Raw genomic sequence first — 20,659 nt, forward strand, 5'->3', positions numbered from 1 at the left:
CTCCCCCTTCCCCGCTCAGTAGCTGCTCCAGCAGACTCCTGGTCCCGGGAAGATCGCCCTCGCTGTACTTGATAGCAGCTTGCAGACGACGGACCTGGCTGTGGTAGGTGGGGTTGTCCACGAGGAGGAAGCTGACCTGGGTGGCCTCAGGATAAAGGCCGGCCTTGTACAGGGCCTGGGCCTGTTGCGGGCGGTACTGCTCCAGCTCCGGGTGCAGCTGGCTCAGCTGCTCATAGCACTCGGCCGCCATCGTGAACTCCTGCAGTGGTAGTAGCAGTAGCCCAGCAGCGACAGGCCGGCCCAGCAACTGCACACATAATAGCCAAGATGCTCATTTGTCCTATTTACTGACACAAAAAGCCAACCTGAAAAGAATATTGGCAAAATATTTTTTCTTTACATGTTCATGTTCCCTAAGTGATTTTTTATTAGAACTGGCTAGGATTAGAAAGGAATCACCTGACCAAAGACTATGTATGTTTCCTGTTCTACTTCTTTGTTGGTTTTTTTAAGGTGAGTGGAGGGGAGATAATGAGGCAGACTCCTGCATATGCCTGACTGGGATTCACCCAGCAACCCCATCTGAGCTGTTTTTAGCACCTGGAGCTGACATGCTTGGACAAACCGAGCTATCCTTAGCACCGGGGCCATACTCGAACCTAGCCACTGGCTGCAGGAGGAGAAGAGGTAGAAAAGGGGGAGAGGGAGTGGGGGAGAGAAGCAGAATCACTTCTTCTGTGTGCCCTGACCAGAACTGAACCCGGGATGTTCATACACCAGGCCAGTGCTCTATCCACTGAGTCACCGGCCAGGGCCTCCTGTACTTCTTAAATAAATAGAATGTGTCTTTCAATATACAGCATATAAACTCATATTCAAAGATCCCTTTACTGTCCTCACAATATGAGATGATCATCAATTAGATAAACAGGAGTAACTTGGATAATACAGATTAAAAGCAACATAAGTTGGAGACCATGCATTAGCATTTGCAATGAACAAAATTCTTGAACAGATGATAGAATTTCAGCACATAAAGATGTCATGCTACAGAGGAATTATTCTGAGCATACATCTCAGTACTTATGTAGCTGTTTCCTCAAAAGGAAAAAAAATCATAGTAAGAAACCTTTAAAAACCTTTGAAATCAGAAATTTTATATGATTCAACCTACTACTTTTGATTTTTTTCTAAGCCAGGTTGAGCTGGGGTGACAGTTACAGTTTTAAAGAGCAAAGATTTAAGGTACAGGTGAAACAAATAGTAAAGCTCTTGTTGCCCGTAAAAAATTAAATGCCCGAGCAGAACAAGTGGGGTTCATGGTGAGAACTCCAACAGAATACTGTTGAGAGGCTCTGAATGACACTACCAGAAATGATTTCAGAATCCATTGATAGACCATTCCGTCTGTTGTATGAATAGGAGAGGTTGATGAGATCATTGCAATACATTTTTTTCCCGATTTCCAAGAGGCTACAACATAGAAGCAAACTCCAGCATTAATGTGTCCTGAATAGAAATACAAGAGTAAGAATTAAGAACTGAACATACAGCTGATATTAATCACTGCTAAAACTCAATTATGAAAACGGCATATCTATGTTCGTAAATTCAAATTATTAACAAATGAAGCAAAAGAAAACCATGAAAATTTTTCAAGCATTTATTGTCTCCACACACAATATAGCACTACAATTTTGTTATGGCACAAGATTTTTCTCCTGAGTTTTGCACATAAAAAACAAACAGAAAACATCAACAATAAAATTCCACCTAGAACATAGGAATTTTAGTAGATAAAACATTATAACCATATATCTGTCAAGACATACTAAAATCTATGTTAAATATATGCATTATAAACTAATGTACTTTCAGGGGTTAATGATGAAGCAGAGCACAATATTGTTGAACTGATTATTAATGTCCAGATGTCCTACACATTAACTGGGTCCTGGACCTGATAGTGCCTAGTCCCTGGAGGATGTAATCTCGTCATGCAGGGTGCTCTCAGGATCCAGGAAAGCACAAATACACAAAGGAGAGGGAACACAGGTCTACAAATATCATACTATTAAACACAACTTTTTCATTCACTTTTCAATTTTTTCATATCCCTCTAGAGTTCAAGTTTCTTTTATTATATTTTGTGAGATTTCTCAAAAGAAAGCTACAACTAAGTTAACTTTTTTTAATAGTATAATTGTTTTATTTAATTATTAATTATTATTATTAACCTCTTACTGTGCCAATTTCATTAGTTAAATTTTATTATAGGTAAATCTGGGGAGGGGGGACTTAGAATGCATCCCCCGTGGATAAAGGGGGGGGACTACCATATTTAATTCTGCCTTCGTAGTACAAAAGCAGCCATAGAAAATACATAAGTGAGGGGGTGTGGTTTTATTCCAGTAAAACTTCAGTTAGGACAGGTGGTGGCCCCAATCTGCCTGCGGGCCGTGTTTGCCAGCTCCTCTTCTAAAGCATAAGATGTAGCTTTGATGAATTCTAATAGTGCTTTGAAAGCAGTTGATAAGTACAATTCTTTTTAGCCCCTCAGATTGTTATAGGGAATCCGGATAATGTTAAAGGTTAGTAAACATCTCAAATGGGAGTGTGGTGGTACCTATGAACTATCCAGTCAGTAGAAGGGGGCTTTGAAGGAAAAAATGTAACTTCAGCCATACCTTAGATTGGGACACCAAGAGAATCACAAATGACTTAAACATTTAAATGTTAAACAAACAAACAAACAAAAGGAAAGCATCAAGCACTAAAACAAACCATGAGATAATTGTTTGGTAACTTTGGTTTGGGTGCAGACGTTTTTTTATCCAGAAACCATCAAAGAAAATGATGGATTGAATTTAAGCATTTCACTAAAATGTGAGTGATTAAAAATACCCAAACAAAATAAAATGGCAAATGACTATCTTGGCAAAACTGAAACTTGCTATACCCCAAAAGTTAACCTTTTTTAATGGATAAATAGTTATTAGAAATTGATAAGAAAATGACCAACAACCCAAGAAGATAATGGTTAAAAGGTATGAATGGACAGAAAGAAAGAAAGAAAAAAAGAGGATATCTTAAGGGGAGAATAGAGAGAGCAGAAGCTAACAGAAGCCCTGAGGCTGTGCAGCGACTGAATTGTGTGACTCCGAAAGTGCCTGCCTTCTGATTGACTTGTTATATGGGATAAAAATGCATTTTATTTAAACAGTATTGATTTGGCCATTCTGTCATTTATTGCCAAAAACATCCCATGGAAAACAATTAATGGCCAGGAGATTCTTTCCCCGATTTTAGGTGAGGGAAAGTCCTCTGGGATTTAGATTCCATCCCACTCCCACATGCAGTGACAAAGTCAGATTCCTGAAGTGGCCAAACTTGAACCCTGACATGACAGATTAGTCACTCCTTGGAGTGAATTTTCTGGAAAGAAATGCACTGGTTCTCTATGGTTGCATAACTAGCAAAGTGTTTGTGTCATTATTTAAAATTAACTTTTAAAGGGTAAAATTTTCAAGAAATGTAACAGTAAAAGAATAAATACAGATAAAAGACAATACTTAATATAGATAACAGAGCCATACAATAAATGCCCATTATCAGGCATGACTACAGATTCCATCCTGTAACCTGATAAATCAACGCTTTTAACTGCCTCGATTCATATGTGACCGTATTCTTTCCAATATGCATTCTTTCTTCTTCCAGTGGTTGTTCAATAATTGCAGGTATCTTCCAGCCATAAACTTCACAGTGTTCTAGAAACTGTATGCATTCTTGAATAACACTGTCAGGAAGCATGACTGTTTGTTTTGACATGTTTTCTAATAAAGACAAGAAGCATCGCTTTGCATAATACCAGGTATCGGTTCCCAGTTTTTTATTATAAGGTTCCAAGCTTTTGATAACTCGAGAAATCCCAAAGTCATAATTTCCTTTGGCACAGTAAAGTGTGCCTATCACCAAATTCACAATGCAGAGATGATAGGTTTTCTTATCTGGGTCATCATAGGAGAGCCGCTCTTCCTCCTTTTCGATCTTCCTCATCAATTCCTCAGCTTCATCATTTTGACTTGTCATAATATAAGAAACACAGAGGTTAGCCAGTACAATAGCACTGACACTGAGGATGTTGTCATAATGCTTCCTGACTATGGGCTCATAAAAACCAATGGCTTCTTTGTATTTGTTTTCTTGCACGAACAGAACATGAGCCACATTTAGCTTCCACACATCATGGTTATTGCAGAGGTCTGCAGATTTGTGAAAGATCTTTTCTACCATTGAATAATTTTCAAGATTCCAGTAGATTTTTCCCTGGGCCATCAACACTGGAATATACTTCTCCAGGATTTCATCATATTCATCCACGGCCTTTTTGGCAGCCTCATCATCTCGATTGTGTCTTGCTTCCTGTACTTGTACAGTGAGTTTCCGAAGCTGCTCAGTCAGCATCCCTGCAAGCCCATCAAGCTTAATGAAAGCCTCCTCAGGAGCTGTCTGGCAAGTGATCACAGCATCCAAGAAGTCATAGAGATAGGGTGTGAGGAACTTATAAGTCAAGTGGGCATTTTCTGCCAGGACATCTGCTGCCAGGTAAAAATACTCATACTTACAGTAGAGCAGCAACAGGTTGCCAAAGGTCTCTGGGGGAAAGGGGTTCTGTTGGAGCAGAAACTGTAGCTTTTCAAACCCTTCCGTAGGCCTGGCAGCCATGTTCATTAGCGCCTGGTTGTGCAGGGTCACAGGATCCAACTCTTCCTCTGCCCTAGGTGGCATGTCAGTGAGGGCTTCCTGTGCTGCCTCATAGTTTCTCAGCTGGTATTCTATGGCTGCCTTGAGGTTGAAGGCTTCCACCAATGCAGTCTGGTGAAGGACTAAAGTGTTGCCAACACTGCGAAAATCAATGCCCTCGGTTGTCATGCCCACACCTAGCTCTGGGTGCTGGCGGATGCCATGCTCAACAATATCAGCGACAAGCTTCAGAGCTGGGGCATACTGCCGGCTGCTGTAATAGGCCACAGCCAGGTTGTAGGAAAGGTCAGGCCGATAGCCTGAGATCTGCAGGGCTGCAAAGAACTTGGAACACGCAGCCTCATACTGTCCCTCTTTGTACAGCACACAACCCAGGTTGACCTGGGCATCTGATTCGTTCTCAGCCTCACTCTCTTCTCCCCCTTCCCCGCTCATTAGCTGCTCCAGCAGACTCCTGGTCCCGGGAAGATCGCCCTCGCTGTACTTGATAGCAGCTTGCAGACGACGGACCTGGCTGTGGTAGGTGGGGTTGTCCACGAGGAGGAAGCTGACCCGCGTGGCCTTGGGATAAAGGCCGGCCTTGTACAGGGCCTGGGCCTGGTACAGGCGGTACTGCTCCAGCTCTGGGTGCAGCTGGCTCAGCTGCTCATAGCACTCGGCCGCCATTGTGAACTCCTCCAGGCGGTAGTAGCAGTAGCCCAGCAGCGACAGGCCCGCGCGGCTCTTCGGGATCCGCTGGGTTTCTCCGCTCAGCAGCTGCACCGCCTCGGCGTAGCGGGAATCGCGGATGAGCCGGTACACGACCGCAGTGAACTCCCCGTCGGGGATCTGCGTACCGCCCAGCTCCGCCATCACCGCCACAGTGGTTGTGCGTCCTAGTTACCAAGGCAACAGGCCAACCGGCAACGGCAGTCCTTAAAGAATCTTTGTTCGGTTTTTGCGTATTCCCTAAATTACGGAAGGAGTAGACTAGGATTAGAAAGACATCACTAATGTGAGGGTCTCCATATCTGGTCTGATCTCCGGAGAATCCAAGAGTCAGAGCGTCCTGAGTCTGTAATAGCAGAGGAACCGCCTCTAGGTAATTCAGAGACCGAAACTCCACTTCCCGGCATGCACCAGTCCAGTCGCGCCGCCAGACGTGTTCGCGCTGCATGCTGGGAGGCGTAGTCTCTGCGGGAAGGATCCTGCGCGGTTGGGAATGAGGATTGGCTTAGCTTGTGTTCCTGCTGTAGGTGGGGTTGCTGCCTGTGTGTTGGGTTTCCTCGGTCTCCCGTGTGGGGGAGGAAGGTTTACTTTCTGAACACCCTTGCGTTTTTGAGCCTTTCCCACGGTGTTTTGAGCCTTTCTCGAGTGGTTCCCCGTCGTTTTAGTGGAAGAAACGAGAACGTAGAAGACAGAGTTTAATCTGGCCCTACAGACTTCCCTGATTTCTCCAAGTTTCACTACAAAGGAGAAACATAGAAGACATCTATGACCTCCTTTTTTCCGAGGATGGAAAAAAATTTAAAAACCAGCAGAAACCCATGACCAAAACGTGTTCCTTTTTCTATGCACAGTTGCTCTTCTAACCCAGACCTACCTACTTAATTAGCCAGACTGTGATGTGTGTATATGTGTGACAGAGAGGGAGACACAACACAGCCTGTACTCGTCTGTACTTGTCAGGCGTTAATGTTTTCGGATATCACTGAGAAGATAGAAATAGGATTTTCTTTCAGTTAAAAGAAATTGTTTTAAATTACCTACACTTTAGTTGTCTTTTAGGTTCTTAGTTTGAAGATCTCGGTGGTGATTTGTTGGACTGTACAAGAAACCATTCTGGGTTTTATTTTTTCTTTTGTCGTGTATTTGGAATAGATGCTCTAGATTCCATGTCACTACCTCAGGGCTATTTTTGTATAAATTCGTTTGAACTTAATAGTGCCTAATCATGGGGCAAACTTAATTATAAAATTTTATTGGATCACTAATAAAAAATACATATCCATAGTTTAGAATGACCTGGAGACTGAAGAATTTGTCAGAGATAAATACACTTTTTCAGTCAAGCATTAGAGAAGAAAAATAGCAAAAGACAAAACTGGCTTATCCCAGTGAGATGGGTAAATGTTCATTTTTTTGTCATAAAATTAACTGTAATTTATGAATATCTATCATATGCGATGCCTCTGTTGGTGGCCTTGGGTGAGGGGGTTGTCTTCTTGGCCTTCTATGATTTTCATTAGCCTCATAACCACCCAAAATAAACATAGTCCAAATAAAAGCATGTCATGGCTATATAATTAAAGACTTTAATGCAAATCCCTTATCTGCCTGTTCAATGGTATTGCTGCCCATAAATCTTTTCTGTGTACATGTTTTGGAGCCAACATCAATCATATTACATGGCACTCTATTAGACTATTCACATATATTATCTCTAATTTTAATAATCTCCCTGTATTCTACATATTACAGATAAAGGAAGCAGCTGAGCCATGATATCCAAAACGTAAATTCATTAGGGAATACTGGTGAATTAATTAAATCTGTGTATCACATAAAAACCCAGTTTGAGGGAATACTCGTGTCTTGCTTTTTGGGTTGTTATTTTTCCATTACAACAAACAACCAATTTGGTTTGAGCAGAAGAATTTGAATTTCCTGGCCTGAGGTGCAGCTGTGAGCAGATGTTAAGTGATTTGTGAGGGATGGTATAGTTCCTAGTCACCTGTTAGAGTTTAAAGGAGACTTTAATAAGGCATCTGAATGCTAAACAGTCTAGTGACTGACTTCATATACTTATACGTTCTTCTCCCTTGCTGAGAAGTTTGGCAAAGGTGTGTTTGGGTTGGGACTGGACAAAGAACCTTCTACTGTATGAATACCAAGCTTGGGACAAACTAGACCAATTTCAAAGGGGTTGAGTGGGGTCCTATACTGCCTGAGATCCCCAGAGTAAGCAGGTGAGGAAGACCACTATAACCCTTCTCTGAGGCTTCTTCCAACTCATTCTCTGGCTGCAGGTTTTCTGGTCTCAAGCCAAAAAGATTCATGGCTTGAGGGATGCTGGCTAGAGCTGCTATATTATCAGAGATTAGGGTATTCTATCCTTTATGACTGCCTAATTGGCATATCTCTTGGAAGAAATAATTATCCAAAAGGCTTAATATTTAAAAATCCTTTTGTATTTTAAATCCTTATTTCTTAAGATGTTTACCGTGTGTAAGTTGCTCTGAAATCAAGGCAAGGTGATAGAACATGGAAACAAGATACTACTGCCTTTTATATCTTTAGTCTGTCTCTCTGTTTCTGAGTTGCATCATGAAAGCATTCCCCTTCAGATGGCTTCTTGGGAATATATGAAAAATAGCTGGACTATCTGTTCTGCCCCGAATTTCTCTGTTCCTCTCTGTGTTGGGACCTGTGAGCATGGCAGCTGAGGGGCAGGAGCGAGGTTGTTCCGTATCTTCCCCCTTGTTTCATGTGCTGCTGCTTGCAAGGCCTGGCTTGACAAAAGCAGGACGTTCTACTTAGACAGATGGAGGGCAGGGTCATTTTCAAAATGGAATGAGCGCACAAATCCCAGTGTGAAATTGGCATGACCGTCACTGCTGCTGTGATAGACCGACACTTATTTAGTCTCTGATAGGCAGTTGGGGAATAGATTCATTTTTTGGGGGATGGGAGATGGCAAAAGAAGGCCCTTTAAAATTAGTGATAGAAATTCTGGAAAGCAATAAATGGGGGGAGTATTATAAAATGTCATGAAGGATGTTTCCAACAGAATCTTGAAAAGCTGGAACATATATAAAAAAGTGAGCGCATCATCGTATGACTTCATTTACATGTAGAATCTAAAGAGCAAAATAAACGAACGTGCAACAGAAACAGACTTAGAGATTCAGAGTTCAGACTGGTGGTTACCAGAGGGGAGGGGTTTAGGGGAGCTGGGTGAAAGAGGAGAGGGGATTAGGAAGTACTAATTGGTAGTCACAAACAGTCAGTAAAATATATAAAATACAGGGAATATAGTCAATAATATTCTAATAACCATGTATGGTACCAGGTGAGTACTGGAAAAATCAGGGTGAGCAGTTTGCAAAGCATATGCTTGTCTAACCATTATGATATACACCTGAAACCATACTAAAATAGTAAAATATAATAAAAAATAAACAAAATAAAAAAGTAAGTGTATCATACCATTCCTAGAATAAGAAAGCTCGTGGTGGGTGCCTTATTGAAAGGAATTAAGCTCTGAGAAAATGCTGTTGGACTCAGTAGGTTATGTTGCATAAGAGGAGGCTTGCTTGCCACATAGAAGAATTCATTTCAGGCAAAATGTATAGAAGCTAAAAACATTCCTAATGTGCGGGGGACCCGGGTTCGATTCCCGGCCAGGGCACATAGGAGAAGCGCCTATTTGCTTCTCCACCCCCCCCTTCCTCTCTGTCTCTCTCTTCCCCTCCTGCAGCCAAGGCTCCATTGGAGCAGGGATGGCCCGGGCGCTGGGGATGGCTCCTTGGCCTCTGCCCCAGGCGCTAGAGTGGCTCTGGTCGAGGCAGAGCGACGCCCCGGAGGGGCAGAGCATCGCCCCTGGTGGGCGCATGCGGGAGTCTGTCTGACTGTCTCTTCCCATTTCCAGCTTCAGAAAAATACAAAAAAAATAAATAAATAAATTAAAAACAAGTTTTTTTTTTTTTTTTTTTTTTTTTTTTGTTTTTTTTTTTTGACAGAGAGTCAGACAGACAGGAAGGGAGAGAGATGAGAAGCATCAATTCTTTGTTGTGGCACCTTAGTTGTTCAATGACTGCTTTCTCATATGTGCCTTGACTGGAGGCCTACAGCAGAGCAAGTGACCCCTTGCTCAAGCCAGCGACCTTGGGGTCATGTCTATGATTCCCACACTCAAGCCAACCACCCTCACTCAAGCTGGTGAGCTGGTGAGCCCACGCTTAAGCCAGCAACCTTGGGGTTTTGTACCTGCATCCTCTATGTGCCAGTCCGACACTCTTCTATCTATTGCACCACACCGCCTGGTAAGGCACGGATGATGTTCTAAATACACTTATCTTTCTGCCTGTTAAGATGTGAGATGATCCAGATCCCATGCATAGTCTACTTGTCATTCTCTTGCTTTTTCTTTTTTTTAATTTAGAAAATTAAATTTAACAGGGTGTCATTGATCAACAATAGTATATAGATTTCAGGTAAACATCTCCACATCATTTGAACAGTCAATTATCTTGTATACCCATCACCCAAAGTCAAATCATCCTCCGTCACCTTATATTTGTCCCTCTTTTTTTTTTAAAGTTTATTTTTTTTTTACAACTCTTTTTTTTTTTTTAAACAGAGACAGAAAGAGAGTCAAAGAGAGGGATAGACAGGGACAGACAGATAGGAACGGAGATATGAGAAGCATCAATCATTAGTTTTTCGTTGCACATTGCGACACCTTAGTTGTTCATTGATTGTTTTCTCATATGTGCCTTGACTGCAAGCCTTCGGCAGATCTAACCCCTTGCTGGAGCCAGCAACCTTGGGTCCAAGCTGGTGAGCTTTTGCTCAAACCAGATGAGCCCGCGCTCAAGCTGGCGACCTCGGGGTCTCAAACCTGGGTCCTCGGCATCCCAGTCCGATGCTCTATCTACTGCGCCACCACCTGGTCAGGCTATTTGTCCCTCTTTTTAACCTTCCCTGAACCCCCTCATCTCTCCCCCTTTCCACATCACCCTGCATCTGGTAACCATTGCACTCTTTATCTATGTCCATGGGTCTCAATTTTGTATCCCATCTATGTGTGGAATCATACAGTTTTTAGCTTTTTCTGATTTACTTATTTTCTCTTAAAACTAATTGGAAATTGTTTCTTATTTTTCTTGTAAAACTAACCACTTCTTTTTGGTAAACATTGTTTGTTATGAGTATTTCAACCGCAGCTGTAGTTAAACATTACCTTGGTAAAAGAAGCCCTTCTGCAAAATCCTTTTCTAAATTGTTATTTCTGTTTGCTCACTCCACACCATTTTCTGCAAGATGGACCAAGTGAGGGGTTCAGTTTCCTTGCTTCCCCTGGGGTCCAACTTGATTTATTTGTCCCTCTGTGTCCACTGATGCTGATAGAACTGACCCTCCTTCCACTACCTCCTGTCTCCCCCTCCCCGCACCCACCTGACACTGGGGAGAAAAGAATAAATTAGTGCCAAATTTGTAATCACTGATAGGAGCATGTGTTCAATATTTTAAGACTTTTGGAAAAGACTATAGCTACATCAACACTTGGGACTAGTTATGTTCAAATTGTGAGAAATTTAACTTTGTTGAGAGCTGATTCTTTTTTCTCTGGTAGTTCCAGCTCTATTAATATTTTATATAGTAATATACACTGCTCACAAAAATTAGGGGATATTTTATAGCTTTATATGAATTTTGAAATCTCCCCTAATTCTGCTCCCCAAAATTAGGGAATATTTTATAGCTTCATATTGATTTTGAAATATCCTCTAATTTTGTGAGCAGTGTATTTCTTCTCGATATATCTCGCTTTTGATCAAATAGTTTCTATCTAGAAGTCCAATGCACTATCTTTTGCATCAAACAGCCAGGTTGATCAAATAGTTTTTATTTTGAACTTTATCAAAACTAATTTATTAGATTACAATAACATTATGGTTTAGAAAAAGTAATTTGGAAAGAAGACACAATTGTGTGTGCTGACATTGAAAAATTCATTCCCTGCAGTTGGAGTAAACTATTAAAAGCACTAATAGGACTGTTACCCAAATCACTTCATTTGAGCATTTTTCACTGCTCTCATTTCAAGAGGTAAGAAATGATTCGTAGTATGACTTTTTTCTTCCTAGAGTGGTACCTTTCATGGTCAGATATATCCTGTGTATGCTTGTTTTTATTTCTGTAATATGGCCATGAAATGAATAAATTATATGGGAAAGGTCTTTGAAGTCCACGGTCAGAAGATTATATTTCTTTTTGTGTGTGTGTGTGTGTGTGACAGAGACAGAGAGAGGGACAGATAATGACAAATAGACAGGAAGGGAGAGAGATTAGAAGCATCAATTTTTCATTGCAGCACTTTAATTGTTCAAGTTATTCATTGATTGCTTTCTCATATGTGCCTTGACCCTTTGCTCAAGCCAGAGATCTTGGGCTTCAATCCAGTGACCTTTGGGTTCAAGCCAGCGACCATGGGGTCATGTCTATTATCCCATGCTCAAGCCAGTGACCCTACACTCAAGCTGGTGAGCCTGTGCTCAAGTCAGATGAGCCTGCATTCAAGGCGGCAACCTGAGTCCTCTGCGTCCCAGTCTGATGCTCTATCCACTGCATCACAGCGTGGTCAAACGGATTATATTTCTTAAAGAAAGATGTCATCATTCTCTGAATACATTGTTTGGCTTTTTTCCACCAGAGAGTGGCCCATGAAAGCTTTGATGACCAGCCATCCAGTTGTCTGAAAAATTCTGTATTAGTTTTTAAATCTTTTCTCTTAACTTTGTAGAGAGTTATGACGCACTCCCAGAGCCTGTACCAGTGGACGAAGGGATCAACTCAGAAACCAAACCTGTCCTTTAAGCCTCCTGCTCCCATACTCCCCACATCCAATGAATTCAGTTCTGACAATCCTGCCTCAGAAATATTTCAACTTTGTATATTTCTCTCCAATTTCTGCTGTTGCTCTTCTGGTCTCTGTCACCAACCTGTCTCTCCTGGACCTGCATTAATTTTCCTAAATGCTTACCCTCCCACTTCCTGGACACTTCCAAAGATTCCAAAGCACTTTTATCCCTCCCCCCCCTTTTTTTTCCCAGAGACAGAGAGAGGGATAGACAGGGACAGACAGACAGGAACGAAGAGATGAGAAGCACCAATCATTAGTTTTTCGTTGTGCATTGTGACACTTTAGTTGTTCATTGATTGCTTTCTCATATGTGCCTTGACCGTGGGCCTTCAGCAGTACAAGCAACCCCTTGCTCGAGCCAGCGACCTTGGGTCCAAGCTGGCGAGCTTTGCTCCAACCAGATGAGCCCGCGCTCAAGTCGGCAACCCCGGGGTCTCGAACCTGGGTCCTCCGCATCCCAGTCCAACGCTCCATCCACTGCACCCCCGCCTGGTCAGGGTTATCTCTCTTTTTGTGTGTGAGTGTGTTACTCTGGGGACTTCATTAAGCGTTCAAATGCACTTCACTATTTGTCCCAGGAGATCATGAGATCCTTGTGCAGAATAGAACTCCCAGTGGCTTCTCTTCCTAAGGCAGAGTTTCTGTCTTAGGTATATAGGATGTCATTCACTTCAATGACTCCTCTTGCTGCGTGAATGGATGAGAATGTCTTGGGACTGAGCCTTCATATAGTTTGGAAAGGAGTGATTTTTATATATGATTTAGAAGTTGAGGGTGATTTGTAAATTTTTTATTGAGAGAGAGAGAGAGAAATTATATGCATTTTTTTTTCTTTCTTTTGTATTTTTCTGAAGCTGGAAACGGGGAGGCAGTCAGACAGACTCCCGCATGCGCCCGACTGGGATCCACCCAGCACGCCCACCAGGGGGCGATGCTCTGCCCATCCGGGACGTCGCTCTGCTGCATCCAGAGCCACTCTAGCGCCTGAGGCAGAGGCCACAGAGCCATCCCCAGAGCCCGGGCCATCTTTGCTCCAATGGAGCCTTGGCTGCGGGAGGGGAAGAGAGAGACAGAGAGGAAGGAGAGGGGAAGGGGTGGAGAAGCAGATGGGCACTTCTCCTGTGTGCCCTGGCCGGGAATTGAACCCGGGATTGCCGCACGCCAGGCTGACGCTCTACCACTGAGCCAACCAGCCAGGGCCTATATGCATTTTTATATGAGGTTGTTAGTGTTTTTTTAATTGATTTTTAGTAGTTCTTTATATAGTCCTGTACTAATCTTTTTGCAGTTATTGCAAGCATCTCCTTCTAATTTGTAACTTTTTACTTTCTTTAAGATGGAGTCTTAAGAATAATGTAGTCAAATTTATTAATCTTCAACAGTCATTAATTCTTATGTCTTATATTTAAGATACTTTTTATACCATGACTAGATATATTCATGTACAGTTTTTAAAGTTTTGTTTCTGCATTAAAAGTTTTAATCTATCTGGAGTTGATTTGTGTATATGATGTGAGGTAGATCTTCAGTTTAATTTTTTTTTTTCTCAAGTGAATAACCATTTTTCCTCAGCTTTATTTTTTGTGTGTGTGTCGGTTTTTTTAAAATTTTTATTTATGTATTCATTTTTTAGAGAAGAGAGAATGAGTGTGAGAGAGAGAAAGGAGGAGGAGCTAGAAGCATCAACTCCCATATGTGCCTTGACCAGGCAAGCCCAGGGTTTTGAACTGGTGACCTCAGTGTTCCACGTCAACGCTTTATCCACTGCGCCACCACAGGTCAGGCTTGTGTTGATTTTTGACAATTTTTAATTTTAATTATTTTAGACCCAATACATTAAAAAAAATTTCCATCCTTTTTTTTTTTTAATTTTATTTTTATTTTATTTATTCATTTTTAGAGAGGAGAGAGAGAGAGAGACAGAAAGGGAGAGAGAGGAGAGAGAGAAGGGGGGAGGAGCTGGAAGCATCAACTCCCATATGTGCCTTGACCAGGCAAGCCCAGGGTTTCGAACCAGCGACCTCAGCATTTCCAGGTCAACGCTTTATCCACTGCACCACCACAGGTCAGGCAAATTTCCATCCTTTTTTAAAATAAAATTTTATTGGGATAACATTAATAAGATCATATAGGTTTCAGTGAAGACATCTTCCCTCACCTTATATTTGGCCCCCTTTACAATCTTTACTACTCCCCCATCCCCTTCCCTCTGGAAACCACCACACTGTTGTCTGTGTCTATGACTTTCAGTGCTATATCCCACATATGAGTGAAATCATATGGTTCTTTTTCTGACTGACTTATTTTGATTAGCATAATATTCTCAAGGTCCATCCATGTTGTTGCAAATGACAGTTTTCATCTTTTGTTATGGGTAAGTAGTGTTCCATAGTATATATGTACCACATCTTCTTTATCCAATCCTCTGTCAAAGGACACTTTGGTTGTCTCCATGTCTTGGCCACCATGATAATGCTGCAGTGTACATAGGGGTGCATACGTCTTTGTGAATAAGTGTATTCTGGTTTTTCAGGTATATACCCAGAAGAGGGATTGCTGGGTCATATGGTAACTCTGTTCTTAATGTTTTGAGAATTCACCATACTGTTTTCCACAGCGGCTGTACCAGTTTACATTCTCACCAGCAGTGAATGAGGGTTCCTTTTTCTTTACAGCCTCTCCAACACTTGTTATTACCTGTCTTGTTGATAATAGCCATTCTAACAGATATCTCATTGTAGTTTTGATTTGCCTTTCCCTAGTAGCTAGTGAAGATGAACATCTTTTTATATATCTGTTGACCATTTGTATGTCTTCTTCTTCTGTTTTATAAAGTATCCTTTTTCTTATACTTTTAAAATTTATTTATTTTTAGAGAGAGAGGAGAGAGGGAGAGAAAGATGGGGGGAGGAGCAGGAAGCATCAACTCCCATATGTGGCTTGATGAGGTAAGCCAAGGATTTTGAACTGGCGACCTCAGCGTTCCAGGTCCGTGCTTTATCCACTACACCAGGCTGTTTGTCTTCTTGAGAGAGGTATCTGTTCTGGTCCTCTTCCCATTTTTGAACTGAATTGTTTGTTTGGAGTTGAATTGTATGAGTTCTTTATATATTTTGGATATTAACCCCTTGTTAGACCTGTTGTTTGCAAATATCATCTTCCATTTAGTTGGTTGCCTTTTTGTTTTGTTGGTAGTTTCTTTTGCTGTGCAGAAGCTTTTTAGTTTGGTATAGGCCCATTCATTTATTTTTGCCTTTATTCCCCTTGCCTCTGGGGTCAAATTCGTAAAATGTTGTCTAAGACCAAGGTTCATAAGTTTAATACCTGTTTTCTTCTATGTAAGTTATTTTTTCAGATTTTATATTAGGTCTTTGATCCGTTTTCAGTTAATTTTTGTACATCAGGACAAACTGTAATCTAGTTTCATTCCTTTGCTTATGGCTTTCTAATATTCCCAGTACCACTTATTGAAGAGGCTTCTTTCCCTCCATAGTGCATTTTGGCTCCTTTGTCAAAGATTATTTGCCCATTACATGGTTTTGCTTCTGGGCTCTCAGTTCTGTTTCATTGGTCTCTGTGTCTGTTTTTCTACCTGTTCTATGTTTGATTATCATAGCTCTGTAGTATAATTTGAAGTAAGGTACTGTGCTACTTTTAGCTTTGTTCTTTTCTCTCAAAACTGCTTTGGCTATTCAGGATTTTTTGTAGTTCTACACAAATCTGATGATTTTTTTGTTCTATTTCTTAAAAAGAAATGCCATTGGGATTTTGATGGGGATTGTATTAAATCTGGATATTGCTTTGGGTAATATGGCCATTTTAATTATGTTGATCTTTCCACTCCATGAATGCAGAATATCTTTGCATTTTATTGTGTCTTTTTTCAATCTCTTTTAATAATGTTTTGTAGTTTTCACATCCTTTGTTAAGTTTATGCCTAAGGCCTGACCAGGCAGTGGCACAGTGGATAGAGCATCGGCCTGGGACACAGAGGACCTAGGTTCAAAACCAGAAGGTTGCTGGCTTGAGTGCAACCTTGCTTGAGTGTGGGATCATAGACATGATCACATGGTCGCTGGTTGCTGGCTTGAAGCCCAGGGTTGCTGGCTTGAGCCCAAGGTTGCTGGTTTGAGCAAGGAATTACTGGTTCAATCGAAACCTCTTCTCCTCCTCCCCGGTCAAGGCACAGATAAGAAAGCAATCATGAACAACTAAGGTGCTGCAACAAAGAATTGATGCTTCTCATCTCTCTCCCTGTCTGTCTGTCCCTCTCTCTGTGTCTCTCTTGCTAATAAAAACAACAACAACAACAAAAACAACAAAAAACCAACTTATTTCTAGGTATTTTATTCTTTTTGTTGCTATTGCAAAAGGAATTTTTTCACTTCTTTTTCTGAAGTTTTATTTTTAGTATATAGGAAAGCAGTGGGTTTTTGTACATTGATTTTATATCCTGCTACTTTTACTGTATTTGTTTCTTGTTTCTAAATTTTTTGGTGGTCTTTAGGGTTTATATTCGCAGAATCATGTCATTGTAAAGAGTGACACTTTTACTTCTTTCTTCCCAATTTAGATGACTTTTTATTTCTTTCTGTTGCCTAATTGCTCTGGTTGGGACTTCCAGAAGTATGTTGGGTAAGAGTGGAAAGAGTGGGCATCCTTGTCTTGTTCCTGATTTTAGAGGAAAAGCTTTCAGTTTTTCACTATTGAGTATAATATTAGCTGGGGGTTTGTCATATATGGCTTTTTTATGTTGTGGTACTTTCCTTCTACACCCATTTTATTGAGTGTTTTAATAATAAATGAATATTGTATCTTATCAAATGCTTTTTCTGCACCTATTAGTAAGATCCTATTATATTTAACCTTTGTTTTGTTAATGTGGTTTATTACATTCATCCATTCATATATGTTGAATCATCCTTGTGATCCTGGAATGACCCCCACTTGATTGTGATGTATAATTTTTAAAATGTATTGTTGTATTTGATTTGCTACTATTTTATTGAGTATCTTTGCATTTGTATTCTTCAGATTGGTCTGTATTTTTTGGGTTTTTTTGTGTGTTATCCTTGCTAGGTTTTGGTATCGGGGTTATGCTGAGCTCATAAAATGTATTAGGAAGTATTGCTTCTTCAATTTTTTGGAAATATTTGAGAAGGGTAGGTATCAAATTTTTTCTGAATGTTGGTAGAATTCACTAATATAGCCTGGTCCTGGACTTTTATTTTTGGGGGAGGTTTTTGATGGTTGTTTCAATTTCCTTACTGTTGATCAGTCTATTTAGATTTCTAATTCTTCATGATTCAGTCTAGGAAGGTTATATATTCTAAGAACTTATCTGTTTTTTCTAAGTTATTGAATTTGGTGACCTGTGGGGGCACAGTGGATAAAGAGTTGACTTGGAATGCTGAGGTCACTGGTTCAAAACCCCAGGCTGGCCCAGTCAAGGCACATACGGGAAGCAACTGTGAGTTGATGCTTCCTGTTCCTCCCCTACTTTCTCTCTCTCTTTCTCTCTCTCTCTCTCTCCTCACTCTAAAATCACCAATAAATAAAATCTAAAAACAAAAGCAAATAGAAACAAAACTACTGCCATCAGAATTCCTCTTGGCAGTGGCTGGAGCATGACAGACGTGCTCACTGCATGCCCGCTTCATCTGCTCTCCTGCACACAGGACTTTCCACAAACACCAACAGGATTCTGGGGCTGTGTCCTTTAATAACTCTGTGGCTGACTCTCTTTCTTGACTCCAGTTTGAAAAATCCAGAGGAAGCCTCTGACTATACTGGCTTATGCCAGGTGTCTATCTGGGAAACCACCAAGTGTGACCAGGGGTTGGGGTTATGTAAGCACAGAAAAGCTCTCATGCAGTCGTGTGGATGGCAGTGGGGGAGGGAAATACCAGTTCTTAGGAAAGAGCTTTTAGGGAAGGCAGCATCACTGACATCCACTATAGTCAGGAATTCTTCACTAATCTTAGTGAAATTAATTCAAAATACCTGAAAATCATATAATTAATTATTTTTAACTTCAGTTATAATTACTAATTGATCCAGGCCTGCTAACATTATAGCTGGCTCCACAGTAATACAAGGTGGGGCAAAAATAGGTTTACAGTTGTGAGTACATAAAACAGCTTACTCTTGTATTTTTATTTGTTAATTATTGTACTATTTTCCATATGAACAAGAATAAACCTACTTTGCCCCACCCTTAAATTGTTAAAAACCTGCTTGGTCTATAAAGTTGTGCTCATAATTTGCTCTTTTAGCTAAGACTTCTTATTTGTTTTGTTTTGGGTATTGGTTCCAAATACTGTTAATTTTATTTCCTAATAGTCATAACTCATATTTTTGTTTTGTTGCTTATTTTATTGGCCAGGAGTTCCAGAATCATGTAAAACAGTCATTAGTATTATTGTGAGATTTTCAGATATATGTATAAATAAAGCCTAATAAGGGTAAGGAAGCTAGAGAAGGGTATCTCAACTGAGTGACTATATAGGTTCCTGTTGGACCTAGAAGGGAACTCAAAGATTCCAAGGCTTATAATAAGCCAGTATGCAGAGTATGGTGTTCCCAGTTTTTAAAATGTTAAACCAATTCTATACGGGTTGGTGATCTGCTGCTGCGCTGAGAGAGTACACTTCTTTCACCTCTCCAGAGTCCAACAACTGAAGAGGAGATCATCGCATAGTAGGGGGCTGACTGGCTCCAAATGGTTGTTTAATATTTCTTTCTTTTTTAATTCAGTGAGAGGAGGGGAGGAAGAGACAGACTCCCACATGTGCCCCAACCAGGATCCACCAGCAAGCCGACTAGGGAGTGATGCTCTGCCCATATGGGGCTACTGCTCTATTGCTCAGTTACCAAGCTCTCCTTAGTGCCTGAGGCCAAGGCCATGGAGTCATCCCCAGAGCCCAGGCCAACTTGCTCCAATCAAGCCATGGCTACAGGAAGGGGAGAGAGGGAGACGGAAGGGGGAGTGGGAGGGGTGGAGAAGTAGATGGGCCCTTCTCCTGTGTGTTCTGACTGGAAATTCAACCCAGGACATTCACATGCTGGGCTGATATTCTGCCATTGAGCCAACTGACCAGGGTCTGTTTAATATTTTGTGTATCAGTGATATTAAAACATAGTAATTTTTGCACTTTGTGATGTGACCCTAGTGGAAATACCCTCAGGGCAAAAAATGCCTGCAAAACATCTTAACTTTATCTTTAATGGCCAAACTGGCAGTAAAAATTCTGAAAGCATTTAAATATTCTAAAAGGAGGGACCTAGATTTTTAGCAGAAAAAAAAATACAACTATCAAATCAAAGAAAACTTTGTATTCCTAAATTTGGACTGAAAACATCAGTATGGACTCAATGCATTTTTCCCTTAAAAAAAAAAAAGAACATTTCTTAGTTTTGTTCATTAAAAAGGCTCAGAAACAGTAAACAATCTCATAGAAATAAGTACTACTACTACCCAGATTGTGGTCTCCAGGGCTTCTTAGAGAAATGGCAGATCTAAGGTCTGGGGTAGGAGATGTATAAGATAAGCCTGAACATACTGTCATACCCAAAAATGAGGAATCTATAAGAGACATGTCAAAAATAACATATCAAAGACATGTCAGAGGACATGCCAACTTGAGGAGGTTCCTAAATTTGAGCATCAGTAAGAATAACTGCAATCAAACACATCAAATATGTTAAAATTCATGAGATCATAATGATATTTTAAAAATAATTTCATTGGTCACCTTTGGAAGATGCTAGTGAACCAACTCATTCTGAAAACTGGTAAATAAAAAGAATCAAGCATTTAGCTTGCCTATCTTTTATGAGCTGTGCCTCACAGTAATTAAATAATTCAGGTCAGGGAAATTATAGAAATAGATGTTGGCCCTGGCCAGTTTGCTGAGTGGCAGAGCATCAGCCCAGCATGTGGATATCCCAGGTTCGATTCCTGGTCAGAGCACACAGAAGTGACCATCTGCTTTTCCACCCCTCCCACAGCCATGGCTTGATTGGTTTGAGTGCATTGGCCCTAAGCATTGAAGATGGCTCCGTGAAGCCTCTGCCTCAGGTGCTAAAAATAGCTGGGTTGTGAGCATGGCCCCAGATAGGCAAAGCATCAATCCCAGACAAGGGTTCAGGTGGATCCTGGTTGGGGTGCATGCCAGAGTCTGTCTGTATATCTCCCCTCCTCTTATTTGGAAAAGAAGAAAGAAGAAAGAAGATGATGATGATGATGAAGAAGAAGAAGAAGAA

General features: G+C 40.9%; 1 protein-coding gene across 1 annotated transcript; it reads right to left on the minus strand.

Moving 5' to 3' along the window:
* Positions 1-1,647: 1,647 nt before the first annotated feature.
* LOC136378568 (intraflagellar transport protein 70B) lies at positions 1,648-5,850 on the minus strand. The gene has a single exon (XM_066345621.1). It carries the CDS (start codon positions 5,617-5,619, stop codon positions 3,622-3,624), a length of 1,998 nt encoding a protein of 665 aa, XP_066201718.1. The 5' UTR covers positions 5,620-5,850; the 3' UTR covers positions 1,648-3,621.
* Positions 5,851-20,659: the final 14,809 nt, after the last annotated feature.

This window comes from Saccopteryx leptura, chromosome 7, assembly GCF_036850995.1.
Source record: "Saccopteryx leptura isolate mSacLep1 chromosome 7, mSacLep1_pri_phased_curated, whole genome shotgun sequence".
Classification (NCBI taxonomy): domain Eukaryota; kingdom Metazoa; phylum Chordata; class Mammalia; order Chiroptera; family Emballonuridae; genus Saccopteryx; species Saccopteryx leptura.

What these genes read in the sequence shown, in the direction of transcription:
- LOC136378568 (XM_066345621.1), bottom strand. Translation starts at nt 5,619, where the DNA reads ATGGCGGAGCTGGGCGGTACGCAGATCCCCGACGGGGAGTTCACTGCG.